A 19,246-nucleotide genomic window follows, 5' to 3' on the forward strand; every position below is an offset into this window, starting at 1 on the left:
AAAACAACCGTGTCAGCAGAGTGCCTAAGTACTCAGTCTACAGAATGTATTTAACCTCCTGTACGAACCCCATAACTGCGAGGGCTCTTCCCAGAGTGACGGGGAAGCCAGGCCTGTCCCCGGGTGCTGCGGGACATGGAGGGCTGCTCTGAGCCCAGGCGAAGCTGCTGAGACAGGGACCGTGTCCGAGCGCTCGCATCCCCAACCACCACCGGCGGCTTTGGCAGYGTGCGGCCTCTCCGTTTGACACGGACAGCTTCTTGCATAGAGCAAAAGGAGCAGCACCAGCAGCAGAGAAGAAAACAAGGTGGCAGAGTCGCTGATGGCAGAGCTGCGAAAAGTCTTCTGTATTTTAAAGGAAAGCTATTTAGCTTGGTTACTCCAAAGCCGGAAGAGAGCGGATTCCTGGGAGTACCTCTGAATATTGCTTTTTCATTAAACCAGATACTGAAAATGGATCTTTTCCAACTTTTCCACCACAAGGCTAGTACCTGCATGGAGGACCTGCTTATTTACTGCCCAGTCCCTCTGCGCTGCTCCATATGCCGGCTACCTCGGGCTCTGCAGACGCCCAAGCAGATGAAAGATGCCCCTGTAGAAACCTGCTTGTTGAACTAAGGCTCATCCACCACACAGGAAATACTGAAACGGACCATGGCAGTGATCTCACACATAGAAAGGTGGGAAATAAATCAGAGAAAAATCTGTCTTTAGTTTCACTCAYGTTAATAACTTTTTGTGTGATTTAACTAGGAATTACACTTTCAGACACACATAACTGTGGACCTGACAAAGGAAATACTCCTGTGTTAATGTGTCTCAGSTTTGTTTAAGGTATCTTCTTACTGCTACCAGGTTACCAGGTTACCGTATTTTTTAATAAATTTTAACTATTTACAGGATATTGTTACATTTCTGCATAACAAAACAAAACAAATTCTAACAAATTCTGTGCTGGCAATTTTATCTAAATCACTGCCATCAGAAATTGGTCCTGTCTGTGTTTGCACCCTGCGTGATCTCCACAAGCTTTTTGTAGCCCAGCAAAACGTGTAAGTGCCAGCCAGGGGAAGCTCTGCCCTGACCAGCAAAACCACTGATACCTGGTGGCATTTTGGAGTTACTTGTACACATGCTGATAAATCCATCAAACAGGTGATTTTGGATTACTCCAGTTTCTGTCGGGGAAAGGGAACGGCCGACGCCACAAGTTTCTGTGTGAGGGAGTCAGCTTTACTCGGCAACGCGGGCTAGATGTGATTGGGAAGAGTTGCACTTCCCACTGAACGGGCAGGGCTCAGAACAGGTTCTGGCTCTGAAAGACCCCTGCTCTCCTGAGGCTGGGCAAATTCCAGTGAATCTGTGCTGAACCTCCCAGAAAAGTAAAGTGATTAAATACACCTTTAATCTCAGACACAGAGAGCCCTGGGGGACTGTCACAGTGGCACAACCTGCCTCTGGCAACCTCACACACGGAGGGCTCCTCGGCATTCAAGGGCTTTTGCTGCTTCAAAGAGTCTTTTGCTGGCAGGATGCAGCACATCTGGGGTCTGAGGCCACCCCTGGAGCTGAAGCCCGGGCTCACCCTGTACTGTGATTCCGTAAGCCGGGAGCAATGGGAGGCCTGCAGGAATCACAGACTCCAAGGGCTGTTAATCCCTCCTCTGGGAGACCTTGTGAGCTGCCCCTKTTCTCTGATGCTGCTAATTCACTGCCTGTAGAAGGAGCTCTAAGAACAAAACCTCCTTGTGCTGCCAGCTTCAGGTCTTCTCTTTCGTTTGCAGCAAGGCAGGTACRGGGAAGACGGAGGGTCATTAACTACCACCATTAGGGAGCTGCAGGTTGCACTAGAAGAGCCTCCTAAGAATGGTCATGCATTTCAAGACTTAAAGAAAAAAGAAATCAGACAGGTTTTAACACTTTGCTATGACTGAAATGGCATCTTCTGCTGCAATTAATCTTATTTTCTGTTTTCTAGAGCTGAAGAAACAAAGTTGATACAAGAACTTCTGCTCTATCACACTTCTTACTCTGACCAGGCTGAGTGTTAGAAGACTTGGTTTCCTCCAAAGAGAGTCCCTTACCAGTTGTAAAGGAGTTTGAGAAAATCCCTGTGTTCTGGAATTTKCCATAGCCTTTCAGCCTTGCCTCTTCCACTCCTCCTCTACAAGCCCAATGAAAAGCACTGAAGAAATTGAATTATACTATTTCACTGGATTACCTATGGAAAAAATATTCCATTTCCCCCTCTCCTCACCTCATTCTTGGCAAAACCAGAGCAGTCAGACAGTAGCGTTTTAGTGCTTAGCTCCCTTCCCTTAATGGTTCTTCAATGGCCCCTTACTCAGAACAAGGTCTTTAGATGTTTTATACTTCTGAACAGGTATATACGAAGTCTAAGACCAGACAATATTTAGCTCAGCTCTGCTACATTTATGTCTTTATTTACCAAAGAGGAGCAGCAGGGAATACTCACAGCCTTCGCGAAGACCCCCATAAGCTCTGGGAACTGATGTGTCAGGAGGGCCAGCATGGCTGTGAAGGAACATAGCCCCGCAGTGAACAGGATGAAGAAGGGAAGTTCCTTYTTGGGGTAAACTGAAACTTCATGAAATGCTGTGGAAAAAGAAGAGGGGGAGAGAAGTTCATTGCATTTATAAAAATAATATTCTTACCTGGCTGACAATGCTTTTGAAACACACAGAAACACACTGAAGATCTGAATTACCTAAGGCTAACGGTATTGCTGTGCCAGGTACCTCCCTGTCAGCTTATTCTGACCTGAACTTCTCACTTCTGTCTTCCTCTGGTCCAACCCACTTGCTGCCCACAGGACCTCCTTGTGTCAGCCCCAGCCAMACTGCAGCTTGCAACAACCAGCCCCAGAAAACTGACCTACAAAGTGCCCAGTTCCACACGGAGTAGGGAGCCGCTTGCCAGGGCTGCCATGCCGAGGCGGGCAGCGGGAAGCAGTGGGAAGCAGCGGGAGAGCTGCCCTGTGGCAGGACCCTGCCTACAGGCTGCTGGATCAGGCTGCAGGGCCACACTGCTTGGACCAGGGAATTCCAGGAATGAATTCCGCAGAACTGAGAAAACCTACTCAGAAAGCACAGCATAGAAAGTGGTGCTTTAGATTCCTGAATTCCAGAATTCCCTGCATACTTATAACAATCTTTAATTMTTAAAGTTTAAAAAGCTGAATTTGAAATTAATAAAGAATTTTTCAAGATGTTTGCCAGCATAAACCATGAAGGGTATGGAAAGATCCTTCGCTCTGGTGCTCTGGAGGAAACAAAATCAAGAAGGCTAAAAGGGTCCAAAGACGATGATGAAGATGGAAATATCCCTTGTACTTTTATGGTAACTCTGAGTCAAAGGGAAAATTTTTCTGTGTTTGTACATRTTCTGGGCAACACGTATCTGCTTCATTTATTCAGTTCCTGGTCTGAAGCTACAGTCAAGATAAATGCAGGCTGAAACATTTTTTTATGATTCAGAACCAATCTTAAAGCTAAATTTCAGCTTTCCATATATTCAAATCCGTGATAATCTCTATATACAAATACTCTTCTTCCATTTTGCCTGCATTCTCTGCTGCAGTGAACAGGTCTCATCTGATCACACTCACAGAGATAACATTAGCACAGGGTAATGCAGCAGGACACCTGGCAGGACAGTATTCCTGACTGCATTCATCCTGAAAACAGCGGTTTCCAAATAAACAGTAAGAATATATAACTGTTTAAAATATTAAGAACAAAAAATAAATATGATTTTGGTTCTGTGAATTAGTTCAAGAAACTCTAAAAGGAAAAACGGACAATTTGCAACTTCTGTTTGATATAAATTCAGAGCTTTGGAATTGCTAAGATTTCTGGCATGCAGTTAGTTGCACTTACGTCTGACAAACCTATTGTTCTGGTTTATTACCGAGCCACAGCCAAAGTTTTGTGATTGCTATTTTTAATTAGGGCAGCCTTGGAGAGCTCAGTGCTCTGACCTCACTCCGGCTGACTCCTTCGGAGCCCGTGCTATGGAGGGTGTGGACAGGTATGCAAACCCCCTGCCTGCGACCTCCTTCTGTCACAGCAGGTTAAACCCTTCCCTCCTCAAACCCAGGAGATCTTGCAGCGAAGGCATTTCCCATAACAGCCAGAGCAAGCCCTGGCTATCTACGTATGCTGTTAAGGAGTCCCTTGCTTCGAACATTTGACAAGAACAATTAGTTTTGTGTCTAGAAAGGAGGGAGCTGACCTGCTCTGCATGACTTTGTCAGGCCTAAATCTCCTGACACTCCGCCCTCCCCAGCTCAGTATCCCTGGGAGGAAAGCAGGCAGAGCACTCTTAGAGGTGTTGTTATAATTAGAGTGATTATAATGGGGTGGGGGGATGCTGCGAGTTGCCAAGGATTTCCGTGTAATATGAGGGAGAATGCGCTGTGAAAGAGAGCCTCACAACGCGCGGATTTGTGCTGTGCTATTCTCACCTAATGTTTACCCACACAGGCTTATTAAAAGCAGCAACACATTTTTTAGCCCCACCTCACAAAGTCGGGAATGAGAGACTCCGAGGACTGCAAACACAAGCAAACCCAGCATTTGTGGCAGAAGCAGCCTGAGTTTTACTTTTTCCAGGTTCTAGATATGGATTTCTCTTTAATGCCTTTGCAGGACAGAGAGGGTGAGAGGGGCACCCACCTGGTCGCCCTGTGCTTGTCTTTCCTCTCCAACCTGACCCTGCAAGCCCCTCTACACATGCGTGCACTCTACACGTGCTCACACTAATTCCCACTGACATCGGTGAGGAGCCCTGTGGGAACCAAGTGTGGGTATTTGGAAGCCTGGCTGCTTTGGCTCTTCCTCTGCACTCCTGTGCTTTGCTGCACACGCTGCAGCCAGGCTCATCTGCTTCCACCGTGGGCCTCCCCAGCGCCGAATCTGCCCCTGTGCCCGGTCTCGTGAATGCTGGGACAAACTGCACACACGTGTGATAAACGACTGAGGGAGTTTCCCATCAGGCCCTCCATAGCAGCATACACATCGTTACATGAAGAAAAGCCTCCCCTGCTACTTAGGACTGCTTCTCAGGAAATGTTTGAGCCCCTTGGCACAACAGCTGGGCTAAGGACGCAGCGGTCGCATGCAGGCTTGATCTTGCCGTGGAATTTAAATAGCTGCTTTGCCTAAGTAAGACTGACAAGGTTGGGCAACTGTGCTTTTGCTTTGATGGGCTGTTATCCTAGATAAAGGATCAGACAAGCTTCCACTGTCTTGGCAGGAGCCAAGCAGCAAAATCTAACAGATTTATATTCCCTGAGTAATCGCTCTCTCCCCACACTGCTGACAGCAAAAAAGACAGCTAATCGTTATGAACTATGGCTAGAAGGGCCTCTAAACAAGCAAGTGAGCTCCAGAGACTCCCTGTCGGGTGATGATTCTCTAATCTGGTGCACCCAATTGAACAGGCATCATGGAGACCAGCACGGCARGCCTAAGGCAAACAATTATTTTATGTCAGCATTAAGAAAGAAGAGACCTGAACGTACATGGTAGTAGCTCTCTATCTGCAGTTTCTGTACAAATAGGGTAAGGGTAGAAAAGATGTCCTTTTTCCAGTGGATAGGGGATCATTCTGAAAGCTGTAAAGAAAAATAACACAGAACGTAAGTTACTGTGAGGGTGACGGCTACTGGAAATACTTACCCGTATTTACAATTTTGATAAACAATTACAGGTAAAGCACTAATATCAGAATATTTAGTTGCAAACAGTTAAGGTATAAGATACTTAATTAAACACCAAAACTCAAATCTACCCTTTAATCTAGAAAGTATTTATGTTTACTTTTACTCTTGGGAGTAGGCTCAGGAGTGTCAAGTGAGAGCAGTCTACATGTGCACACAGAAATGCCAGAGCTCAGGGTACTTACACCACATCGACAAGTTTGCACCTTTTGGCTTAGACTTTTAGGCTGAGGAATTTTTAGTTTACAGGAAAAGAAAAGCTGTGCCTGATGTTACAGGTGCAGCCTGAAAATACAACCAGCCCAGCTTATATATTTGGGCCAATGCCTGTAAACTGTATCGAGCATTATGGAAATTTGACATGGAAAAAATACTAAGCTACAGTGAGTTTCCCTTCTCACTCCAGCACCCCAGGTAACTGTGCGAGTCAGCACAGAGAACCAGTTCTCCAACACAGTCATGTTTTTGTTTTATATTTGGCAATCAAAGATTAATAATGAGTTATTAAACCCAGGTCCCTGCAATGCATTCTTTGAAAATGCAGCAGATSAAGTCAGGTTTCTGATATAAATCTTCAGGTCATGGATTAAACAATACTTAATCTTATGAATTTTTWAAAAAAATATATGTAATATTTAAACTGAAAATAATAACAGAGAGGGAGGGGAGTGGATTACTGCATCTGGGCTCTGCTGATGTCATAGGCCATCTGAGTTATGCTTCTATGGTTTATGGAAACATCAGAATACCTGACTGAATTATAGCTTTGCAATCAATGCATCCCTTTCCATTATCCTATATATTATTCTCCCCGTTAAAATGTCATCAAGATGTTATTCTCACTATTTCTATGAACATCAGTCACTGAAGCAATATTTTCCTTAACAGATGTCCTAGAAATATTGTATATTTTCAATATTGGGTACAGACCACCCCCACATGACAATACTTCATTATCTGTTGCTCAAAAGGCAAATGAGGAATTGTTTTAAAACCCCTATTCTCAGTTATTCACACGACTAACACAGTGCACAGTCCTGTGCAATTACATCAGTTTATTTTCAATTTCTATTTTTAAAACAACAAGGAARGCAGAAATCTGCCAAGCAGAATGAAAATCCGCCAGTGTTCAGCTAACACAGGGTATTTAYTCTCATAATTCATTACTATCTTAAAGCAAAAACATTACGTATTTAAGCTGAGTATGTGGAATGCAGCTATCTACACTACAGCTGTACCGTTCTAAGGTAAACTCTCTTTTCAAAGCATATATAAATCACTGGGACCTCTGCATAAGGGAAGAACCTGTTCTGGAGTGTGCTGAGGTAAATGTTATCAATTTTTTCACAGGTAGCAGTAATTTCTTTAACTCAGAAGAAATAATAAAACATTCTATGCTTTGGATCTTCAGAAATGAAAGACTGATAGTTCTAAGTGCTCATATGAAGAAAAACTACCCATGTTAGTTTCCCATACTGATTTTTATACAAGGAAATGTRTTATATTATTGAAACCATCCAAGACCTTCTGCAAAAGAACCTACAAACCTCTATATTCAACCCATCATTCAGAGGAAAATATCCAGCATATTGCAGCACATATATAGGAAACATTTCAGTCTGATCATCTTTAAGGGCAAAACAAGTTCTCTGTCAGGAAACAACGAACTGGAACCTGAACCACAACAGAGCAATATCTATGAGAAATGTATTTTGAAGAGTGTTATTTTCTCAAGGTTAAAAGCATGTCTGTCATGTACAGCACAACATCCCAAGTTTTCTACTTGCAAGATGCTTTATGAACACTTGATTAATTACATTCTGCATACGTTCTTCCTGGTAGCAGTGTCACGGGACAGCACAATGGTTCTGTCTGCTAGGCCTAATGCTGCCCCTTGGCCTTTTTATTGCCAGGTCTGGGAAGGCAGGAGCTTCATCCATGAGGAGCAGAGRGGTTGGCAGTGCCCTCCAGCCGGGAGCCGGGAATGCAAATGCCCGCAGTGCCGCAGGCTCTGGCTGCACAGGCAGCAACCCTGCTCTCCTCCCTTCTGCTGGGGGCCAGAGGCAGCTGAAGGCAGTGACCATCTCAYATTGCTCTCATCATCAAGTGGAGGAAACAGTCTCTGTTTTCCATCGGTTTTCTTCCTGCAGTTTAGTAAAGCTGCCCGGGCTTCAAACCTTTTGCAGTATTAAATCCCTCTTCTTCACAGTGCCCCCAAAAGTCAAGAACATCATCAGTAAGTTAAGCCTTGTTCAATCTTCATGTGCAACAAACTGTTTTTAACAAAAGTGTGTGTGGAGGGATGTTCAATGGTCATTATTTCAAAATCACTAACTGAAGTTTTTCCTCCAGATTTGGCTTAATATTAATATTTACACAGTCAATCTCTTCTGTTTCGTCCTAATTCACGGTAGTATAAATATTCTAAAAAAGCCCAGAAAGGGACAGTTACGGTGCTGCTTTTGTAAAGCAAGTAAAAAAGTGGCTGAATAGATGGTGCTGAATTTAAGCATGCCCATCTTGGACACACAACCGAATCTGGGTTTCATGGGGCAGAGCTATCAGCCATAGAAGACCAGGCTCTGTTGATGTCCATCAGTTTGGGTTTGTGCAGGTGCTCTTGTGCCTCACCCTTACCCTGTGGTCTGATCTGGTGCCACAGAAAGCAGGGCAGGTAGCAGAGTTCACTATTCAGCCCCGTGCTGGTGAACAGTACCGTAACATTTTCATCTTCATGCAAATGATGGGAARCATGATAAAATTTTAGAAATTAAGGCAGTGATGAACAAGCACATCAGACTCTTTCAGGCTTGGTTGTACTTGGAACTACAGGCTTTCCATACGAAGCAACTGGATCCAACCTCATAGAGTAACGTTTGACGCGGCCTCRCTTGGGCTCCTGAGCTGTGCCATGAACTGGGCTTTGACTGATAGAAACAAGAGAGAGCAGGAAACCACCCACATTCCAGTTTGATGATGGTCACTATTTTCATAACCTCACTTTTCTCAGCTGTTGAATACTATTTTGGAAAAACTCTTAAGTGTTTCAGAGTTAAAAAAATAACACAAGGCCATTCCTGCATAAATTTTCAGAGACTGCCTTAATTAGGAGTGACCTTATTCTCCCCAGAAGCATTCACGATGTACCCCCAAATGATTTCTCACTGAAATAGAGTACTTATTTCTGCCCAATTCCCACAAGGCTAGAATTGAATAGTATATATATGCACGTATTAACTTCCCATATACAAACTGCTAAAGGGAGGCTTGTGGGTATTTCAAGCACACTAACAGTACACTAAATTACAAGTACAGAAATACCTAGAAAGAAAATAAGAGCAACTGCCCACACACTGTAGACTKCTGGTAAAAACTGGAATTTGGTTAAATTTACTTCGTTCACCATTTTGCAACTGAGTTTAATTCAGTAARGTTATGATTACTGAGCTAAATCCTGGTGAGCCTATTCAAATACGTAGTTGTCTTCATATGTGAGAAAAATCTGCACAAAATGCTTGGGCCTGGTGCACAGTTCATCTCTCTCTGAAATTATTGTGCAAAACAAACTTTGGAATTTTATTTAGGGGTAATGCAACAATCATCCCTTATACTTTCACAGGCCTACATACAAATACGAACTAATAAAGGACACATGCAAAYGGCTGTGGAAGTATCACAGACAGGAATCAGTTAATAAAATAACTACTGACAGGGCAAGAGCAAATGGCCTCAAGTTGCACCACGGGAGGTTCAGGTTAGATATCATGAGAAATTTCTACACAGAAGGAGTGGTGAAGCACTGGCACAGGCTGCCCGGGGAAGTGGTGGAGTCACCGTCCCTGGCCACGTTCAGGAGACGTGGGGATGGGSCGCTTAGGGACGTGGTTTAGCAGGCAGGACGGTGAGGGGTTGGACGTAATGGTCTTGAAGGTCTTTTCCAACCATAATGATTCTATGAATGGAGTTAGATGGAAAAGCCATACATTGTCTTCAGACACAGGGGACTAGGCACCCAATTYGGTAGCAAGACTATAGGGCAGCTGGAATCTGCCAAAAACTTGTCTCTATAAATGGGCCCTTGAGAATTTCCCAGCCTGACAAAGCAAAAGCTGTATTCAGGATTCCCTGCAAATTACCACTCCATAATGATGGGATAACGAGGCCTTATACTAAAGGACTTTTACAAGCATCTGGAAGAGAAGAAACACTGCAGAGAGGCAAAGCTCTGAAATAAGGCACTGGTCAGAAACTATGACAAAGTAAATAGCAGCCTGGGAAAAATGAGAGGAAAACAGCATGTGGGTAGGACAGAGCAAAACAATGGAGCAGAGCAAATCCTCCATGGCAGTGGCATGGGCTACTGAGCAGGACATTCTGTACACCTAGAAGAAAAGCCATTGCTCCCTCTGGATGCCTGCACTGCCAACTGGGCAAGTTCAGGCCATTTAACACAGTGACTGGCACAGTAAGTCAAGTGACTTTCACAAACAGGTGCATTTCTGCAGGGAATACTGTGGTCACGAATTTTGTTTTTCCTAATAAACCTAAATTGCAGCTCTAAATGGATAAAAAAGTATAAAATACTTTTAAAAAGTGGTAGAAAAATAAACAAATGAGAAATGTGAAAGAGCAGAAGAAAGCAGAGCTGAAAAAAAAAGGGCTCTGGATAATGAATACAGAAAGAAAAATCTGTGTAGGCCACAATGGCCGATTCTAAATGCTGTTTCTTAATTCCCAGGAACGTGAGCAATTTAGGAACAAAGTTAGGCCAGTAGGCCAAGTTGCTTAGGGACTGGAGGGACCCTCCAAGCATGGAGGTCCCACAGACCTACAGCAACCTGTTCCAGTGCCTCTCATTGTGCAAACTTCTTTTTTCTTATGCCTAGAGGGAATTGTTCTTTTGAACTGGAGTCTGTTGCCCCTTCTTCTTCCACTGTGCACTTCTGAGGAGAGTCTGACTGCTTCCTACGTAAACTCCCTATCCAGGTGACTGAAGACAACACCTGTGCCCTCTCTCTCTCCCTCCTAAGAGTCTTTCTGGAAGAGAAGATTGGTTGAACAAGGCCAGCTCCCTCAGCCTCTCTCACACACCACACATTCCAGTCCCTAGGCATCCTAGCAGTTATCTGTTGGACTCACTCCAGTTTATGAATAGAAATGCCATAAAAACATGTTTTGGTTTATGATTTTAACTACATGTTAATATTTATCTGCTTTCTGGGCACTTTTATAGCTTCCAATAACAAAGCATTCAAATAATGACAAGCAAAACTCTGCAACTCTGCCACGAGGAAGGCAAATTATTATCCTCTCATTCAGGAGTAAGAAACAGAACACAAAGAAGATGGGAAATGTTGTTCAGTGTCCACTAGAAAACAGAGCTCAGAACCTTCTAAGTTTTTTCCCATTACATGAAGCCTGTATTTTTGGTTTCCATTTCAAATACTTCAGTACTGACAAGGGTATAGCTGAGCTCCAAAATTCACCAAAACCTACTATTTTCTTATGACATTCAATGGAAATACATGATTAGATCATTTGCAAGAAAGAGAATTACTTACTGCCTTCCCATGTACAGTGTAAGAGATTCAGTGCCCCCTCTACTCTTTTCCAGTGTTGAAGGTGAAAGAAAGCATAAGCTATCGCTTCACTGTCCCCTCTCTTCAGAATATGTTCAGGGGGCAGAATTAAGCTTTTCATTTCTAGTAGATACTGCAATAAAAAAAACAAAATACCATTATTTCAGAGGTAATAAAATACAAAAAAAAAAAAAGCTGCCTGCAATTCCATAATGCACAGTGAAAAGTCTATTTCCCTAAAGTGCTCTCATTCTTAAGTGTTTCATCAAATGTGTAACATCATCAGCTGCACTTGAAGATAATTACCAAATTATTCCCAAAGACTAAGATAAGCTGACAGATGGTTAATGCTGGGCTCCTCAGCACTACTAGGGGCACCAAGGAGAATTTCCAAATTGGATGTCTCTCTTGTCAAAGAGAAAGAAAAAAAAAAGGCTCAAAGCAGAAAGGAGATTCTAATTACAAGAGCTTTTTAATTAAAACTGTTTAAAATAAAATGAAGACCTTAAGCAGCTTGGTGCATATAGGCTTCCTATAAGAAAATATGCACACAGGTCACATTACTGCAATACTATCCATTACCTACTAGGTATATAAGCATGCCAAGGCTGGCAGGCATCAAAGTAGCTACCAATGAGTATATATATTTTTAGAAGTTTTGTTACTTCTTAATGAATGCTTTATGTCTCATGCAACACCTTTTCAAAAAAATAATCTGATGTTTAAATCAGCTTTTCAATAGTACAGAAATAGTATGAAAGTGGTAAGGACTAGTGGCTAAGCCCCCAAGCAGCTCTCCCAGTAACACACCCCCCATGGCAGAAGCCAAGTGAAAACTCACTACACAACATCAGGAGAGAGAGATCCTGAACATCATCCAAGCAAGCGATCTCCCCTCGGTTTCCACACTGTGAGCTAGACTGCTACCAACTCAACAGAAGTTAGTTATCTTATTACTGGTGCTACCTCACTTCAGTTGGTGGAGGGAAAAGATACAGATTTCCCTTTTTGGCACGCTTTGCAGGGAAAAGGAGGACAGAGAGATAATAGGCTGCTGAATCCACTGCTATTTGTTAGCTTCCTTCACACAGCATAACATTTCCCAGCTGTGCACTGACTTCCCTTCAACAGGATACAGAAAGAGTGCCTTTTCCTAGGATGTCCAAGAGCAAATGTTCTCCCTGCTAAACTACTTAATGCAACAGGTAACAGTAGGTTGACCATAACAGAAGGACAATTCGGCCTGCTTGGGTTGGATAATTACAAGGTAGTGATTCTATTGTCAGGAAAGAAGACATTATCCATAAGGGAGGATGACGAGATGGCTGCTTAGCCACCACGTCAAGGCATAAGGCCACAAAGCCCCCTGTGTAAAATCCTACAATATTTAGTGACAGGCTGGCTGCTTGGAAGAATTAAAACGCAGCAAACATGACAAAAGCACTGCAGGTATTATAAAAGACGAGCTCTGTTGTTAGCCAAGCTAAAGAAGATATGAAGGAAAGTTCAGGGCAGTCACCAGCCAAAGGCAGTAAGAAAGAACCCCACTGCTTCGGGTTTGGACCCAAAGAACAGGGCTGGGGAATCCAGGGACAGACAAGAACTGAGCGCTCCGACACGCTCACTGGAAGGCAACCTCGCCCCGAAGGCGCTGCCCTCCTGCTGCTCCTCACCCATGCAGTCTGATGCCCAGGCATGCGACGGGTCACACGCTGCTTCAGTGACACAGGGGACTGGAGAAAGCCCAAGTGGGAACARGTACAAGTTAATAAGGAAGAAGATGAGTAAAGGGAGGAGAACAAATAAATACATTTCTGAGGGGGAAAGGAAGAGGACAGAGAACAATGAGAATTAAGTAGGCGAATGCCATGAAGGGCAGCCTAGAATATTTTTCAGCCCTTTTATGCTTATGCTTTTGTCCGAAGAAGCCTGGAAGGAGCTAGACAATCAGAGAAACAATTTGAAGAAACCAAGTTCAAAGCAGAGAACCAACAAGACTAGGGAACTGGTAAGTCATTCAAAGAGGAAACAGAAATCATGCATGTTGCTGATGCACAGAATAGTATAAAAGGAGGGAAAGCTGAATTAGTACCATGAGTGCTCTGTGGGGCACCTACATTTTCTCAAACAGGTTTTAGAAACATCGGTGAGAGGTCTGGAGAAAAAAGATTAATGGAAGGATTGCAATTTATTTGGCAGGACAATCTGAGGCGGAAGTAAGAATGGCAGAAAGGATGGAATCAAGAGCTGACAAGATGGAGGGAACTGCCAATCTTACAGAGAAATAAGGGAAGATGCCTGCACGAGCTGCAGGTCACTCTTTTATTAATTTAGAGCATAACTTGTATCTTCATATTTTTTGAAAAGGTATGAAGATAAGTTCCCAATTCTACTAAAGGAGCAAAAAAGCTCCCAAATATTTTAATGAAAAAAAGAAAAAGCTAAGAATGTCCTTTTTCTAGGAGTATTAAGACTAAAATGTGTTATATGTACCTTGTTTCCTGCTAATGATTAAAAAGAAATCAAGTGGAAATATCTGACAGAAGGACATATCTCGACATTTGCAAAAAAATCTTGGTCCTCTCTCCCTTGTGATGATATCTACAGATACTTTCTCAGTCTGCATTTTTCTCAGTTTCAGGAATAAAAAGGTATTTGTAGAACTTCCTCAAATAATATTGCTCCTCCCTCACTCCTCTATCACAACTACTTTCCCAAACAAAATTGGTCCTCTGATCTGGTGCGGGCTCTTCGAGAAGGCCACACAAAGGTAATGGATGGCTTGAGTCCTGTTCAAGCCTCATGACAGTCCTTGTTTGGTGCACAGGGGTCGGGGTCTCTCTTGGGCCTAGAGCTGCCAGCTAATTCCTTCTGGAGGCACCGCCAGTGCACACAGGCCTGGAAAGCCCTTACGTGGCTCACACGCCGTGTGCGGCTCTCGCCATGCACGCTTGGGAACAAAAACCGCACACTGCACAAGTGCAGAAACAGATGGTCAAAGAAACAGGGGCCTGCTCTGTGACAGGAGGCCTAAAGGCCTCCATATGTTTAAGCTTTCTATGCAGGAGTAATGTTTACCAAAAGGGACCTAGACCTAGATAGCGCTTGATTATAATATGGAAAGGGAGTCATGGCTGTCCATGGAAATCAGGTTTGTCTCAATACCACTGAGTATAACACCCTGCCTTGTGCTGCTGTACTTTCAAAGACACTGCCATGGCCCTCGGAGCTTGTCCCCTTGGGGTTTGGCTGCAAGGCTGGGCGCCAAGCAGCGGCAGCGCAGCCAAGGCAGCTCCCTTGTGTTGGTGCTGGTGGGACAGGCTCCACTGGCAGCGCTAGGGGCTTCACAGGTGGCCGAGTCCTGCCCATGGGAGCTGCTTTCAGCTGCRGTTCCCCTGCGGGGAGCTGCCCCAAGCTCCAGCGCTGATGCCGTGCAGCTGGGTCTGTGCCTGGTCCCAGGCCTCCTGATCCAGGCCACCACCCCGACCTGTGAGCTGGACTTCATGCTCTGGCCTCAGCCCCCACACTGACCCATAAGCTCATTTTCCAGCCTGGCCTAAGACCCGGCCTGTTTGTCTCACTTGGTAGCGCTGGGGCCAGCCCTTCTTGACAAGGTCCCTGTCATGCCAGCTGAGGAGCCCCCTCCAAGGGCTGCTGATCCATGTGGTGTCTTGACAGAAAGCACCTCACGCTGGGGATGGTCAATATGGGTTATGGCCAACCCGAAGTTTACAGCTGGATGGAGAATGGACATTCTCTTTTACAGGGATTCAGGATTTCAGATCTTGGATTCACTCCAAGTTAGGCCCCCAGCCGGATCTGACAGATTTCTCCTTAACATGGAATGACTGCTGTCTATCCAACTCCAGGAGGGAGTGAGAACACTGGAAGCTCTGTGAGCTCCAGTTATCTTCAAGCAACTGTCTCTGGTAGCCTCCATCCAAGCAGTCCAAAGACATCAGACATCTTGGACCATAGAGATCCAGGGCCAGAGTATTCAAGGTTTTATTCCCCTGGTGGCTCACCAAGGTTATTAYGGAGATGAATGGCCAGGATGGCTGCAAGCCACACAGGCTGTGTAAGCCACACAGGCAGGGCTGAATCGCAGYGATTTGTGCCTCTCTGGAAGATTGTTACTGAAGTCAACATTTCCTCTGAAACGCTTTGGATGGAATAAACAYGTGAGAATCTGGCTTGGGCCCAACAGTCCTGATATCTATCATAACTATGTTAACTCATGCCCGGCCACATTACCACAGGGAACAGAGCTGCAAGGAGATAGGCAGGACAATAATTTCAGAGCCTCAAAATGTCCTCCCTGTTTATGCTTCATGTGACTGACTGACAGCTTGGCAGGTTGGCCAGGCCGCAACAGGGCTTGCATGGGAGAGCACGGGATTAATCCAGACACACAGGACTTTCTCCCCACAAGATGTCCACTCATTGCTTTGGAGCAGAGGAAGATGAGTCATTCGCCACAGAGGGTAAACAAGTTGTCTGTCACTTGGCAGAATAATGTGTTGTCTTTAGCGGAGGCGTTAGAAATGGCAACACTACCATCTGGAGCCATCATTTCCATTTAAAAAGGAATCAGTCCAGAGAAGACAACCTAGAAGATTTCACCAGAACGACCTAGTCCTAATCCATTTATGAGGAAACACTAAAGTTTTCCAATGAGTTTGGTCTTCAAGATATCTTTCTTCAAGTCCTTGTCTACCGCATTCATTTGGGTTTGGATTTTTGTGGGTTTTTTCTTTTCTTTTCTTTTCTTTTTTTTTTTTTTTTCCTTTTCTGGACTCTCTCATTCCTCCTCCCAGACTTTTCCCTCTCAAAAATCTATCTTTTAGAAATTAAAAAAAAATACAAAAAGTGAAAGAGCATTTTTCAAGTGTTTCCACAAAATACTTCTGAGCTGTTTACCTGACACTGTAATAAGAAAAACATGAACAAATGTATAAACAGCTATAGCCCTCCTATACACCTATAGCAATACACTTATTAAAAAGTGTTTGAAGGATGGTGAAAAACTAGTGGAAACTATCTGCATTATTATAATGCCAGTAGATGCAAATGGAACCTATTTTGTTAGGTGCTGTGCAAACATTTCCTGGTACACATGAAGTACAGCCCACTGGAGCTTRTATTTCTCTCATTTCCTTGACCTGATTGAAAACACATAATTTATTTTTTTGTATTGACAGCACTCTGGACACTAATTCTCCTCTGCTGGGAGCACTTTTAATGCTCCCTATGTAATGCGCTACTTCAGTGCCTTTGTATAAAATATATCAACCTAACTGAGAAAGGTTTCCTTCCTTTCCTCAAAAGTGCAATTTGTCTCTGAAATTACATCTGAGGCTGCAAATAAGCAAACAGTCACCCCAGCACCTGTGGCAGCACCCCTGCAGACCAGAATATGAGAATTTTACACTATTTCCACAGGAACTGTCCTTCTCCCAGTGGACTCAACAGCACAAGTCAAAAACATGGGCTCCCACATGCAAGAAGAAGCCCCTTTTAGGTTACTTCACAAGTTCTTGTGGAGCTGATGGTAAATAAGAAGTTTCCTCATTTTGATTGAGAAACAGCAAACAGATTCCTGCCTCAGTGAGCAGGTAAAAGCTCTCAAATATGTCTGGAATAGTTTCTCTGTAATATCATGGTGTGTGCAGAAGAGATTCATTTCCCATCTGGTATATAAATTTGTTTGCATTATTTGTTTCTATTAGCAACTACAATTTACTAGAAACCACGCAAGCATTCGGACACAGTTCTACTCCCAAGAAATGAGAAGGGATGAAAGAGAAAATAGGTAAAAAAAATACAAGTATTTAACTTAATGGTTGGTTACATCCTTTAAAGAAACAGGATACACCCAAATCAGAGACTTAAGTAATACCAATATTTAAGTGGTCTGCCCTTAGACTTCACAGGTAGTCTCCTTAGATCATCTCAGCCCACAGCAAGCCCGTGCAGCGATGTGCACTGTGCACTTCCCTGTTACTCTTAACTATTAGATATATGGGCCTACATCTGTTTTCTCTCCCCTTTCACTTTACTGAATAGCTAAGGTCTTACAAATGACACAGGAGACAGGGCTTTGCAGGAGGAGTTTGAATGCAGGGAGGGAGCCTTGCAAATCAGTTTAGAAAGGGTGTTCCACAGTTGAGGAACATCCCAGAAACAGCTGTAGTATTTTATCGGCATTAGCTTGGGATAGCTGCATTGCATACAAGCTCCAAGCACAACACATAATATTGACAGAGTCTTGCATTTTCTTCTTCCATAAACCTCGTGAATTTATATACTCTCCATGACCTAGGAGGTACTGCTCTCTTTTCTACACATACCCTTCCAGAAGGATACTGACATCCCAACTGCTTCAATGACAGTTGTCAGAAATGGGCAATGTGTTTTTTAAGCTCCTAAATTTCTGAGCAGCACCTTGTCAGCCAGTATCAGCACACTGCCTTGGGATCAGCATGCTACAGGGAACGATACTGCACTAAAACAGAGACAGAGTACTCCCTAGAATCTCATTTAAGAATGAGATTTTGAATAAAACGGAGTTCACATGTTCACATTACATGTTCACACCATAAAGAGGATCTGTTTGATTTTTCGTCTTATTAGTACACTTACAGTTTTCTCTTTAATACTATGGTTCCCAATTTTCAATTCTTCTGCTAGGTACTTCACAAATGCTTTAAATAATTTGTCAATTTTATAATTCTTTTCCTCAGTCTGAAGAAGAGAGTCTGTGTTTAAATCCTAAGTAAGCTTTGAAGACCTATCTCTTTTGTGGCACTGTTAGATTTTTCTGTCATGCTACTTGCTAAAACTTAAATCCATTTGAGACCAAATTGGATATGACTTCAATTATAATTGAGCTGGAAATTAAGGTGTAATATCTATACTCTGCATAAAATGATAACCGCAAATACATAATTGCCACCTTGATATCCTTTGGCTATTAGAAGAAAGAACATGAGTCAGAACATTAGCAGTGCTGTATATTAATCTGTACTAGGCTACACTATTTTGTTTTAATGTTAAAATATGAAGGAACTTCATCCACTCTCTGAGTCTGCTTCCTTTTCCACCTCATTATACTGATAATTTATATGTCTTACAAAGGTTTTCAATTTAAAATGTACTCTGAAAAACTGAGGGAAATCAATCACTTGTGTGAACTGGACTGAAAAGGTCAGGAACTTACATGAGGCAGAGGACTGAAGTTTCTTTAAATCAAAAGTAGAAAAAATAACATGCAATTTGTATTTCACAGATGGGGCTATCTGTCAGAAAGGGAGATTCAGCCTTTCATTTAACAGTCACCGAAACAGAAACTGGGGAGCAAGCAGAGGGCCACAAGGGATGGATAAAAGGACTGATCTGCAAGCAAAGCAGCATCTTTGAGCTCTGAGAGCCCAGATGTTAAGGGCTAACTGCAGCTTAAAATAAACTAGATGTTGCAAAGGAAATAAAGGCTGATAAATATAAACAGAAAACAGAACAAGGTAAAAAGTAAAGACTTGGCCTCAGTTTCTTGACAATATTGAACATGGGGACTACTAACTCACAACGGTGAAAGAGCTGGCCCTGGAAATAGCTAGGTTGGCAGTAATGACTGCAACCCAAAATCTGCCTGGACTAGATGACCTCTAGAGGTCCCTTCCAACCTCAACCATTCTGTGATACTGAGAAAATCAAGTGATCCTGAAAGATCACTTGAGAAATTAGAAGCTTATGTTATAAGGAAGGAAACAATGTGTGTTAATATGGACTCATTAGTGTGCAAACTGTTAGAAAAGCTGTGGAAGGAAAGAATGATGAAAAGCATGCAGTTTAGTGAGGAAAATAGAATAGGACAGCTCATGCCAGGTAAAATCGATATCTTTACTTTGCAAGATCATCTCCCACC

The 19,246-nt window shown here is 43.3% G+C and overlaps 1 protein-coding gene across 1 annotated transcript in view; it reads right to left on the bottom strand.

Moving 5' to 3' along the window:
• Positions 1-19,246, bottom strand: part of ST7 (suppression of tumorigenicity 7) — a 64,649-nt gene that overhangs the window by 868 nt on the left and 44,535 nt on the right. The window contains exons 11-13 of the mRNA XM_026033216.1: positions 11,305-11,455; positions 5,546-5,638; positions 2,477-2,616 (exon numbers count right to left, since the gene is read on the bottom strand). Coding sequence (XP_025889001.1) covers positions 2,477-2,616; positions 5,546-5,638; positions 11,305-11,455 — 384 coding nt within the window. The remainder of the gene's footprint in view (positions 1-2,476; positions 2,617-5,545; positions 5,639-11,304; positions 11,456-19,246) is intronic.

This window comes from Nothoprocta perdicaria, unplaced genomic scaffold (assembly GCF_003342845.1).
Source record: "Nothoprocta perdicaria isolate Ctin4 unplaced genomic scaffold, notPer1 scaffold_125, whole genome shotgun sequence".
In the NCBI taxonomy this organism is placed as follows: Eukaryota; Metazoa; Chordata; class Aves; order Tinamiformes; family Tinamidae; genus Nothoprocta; species Nothoprocta perdicaria.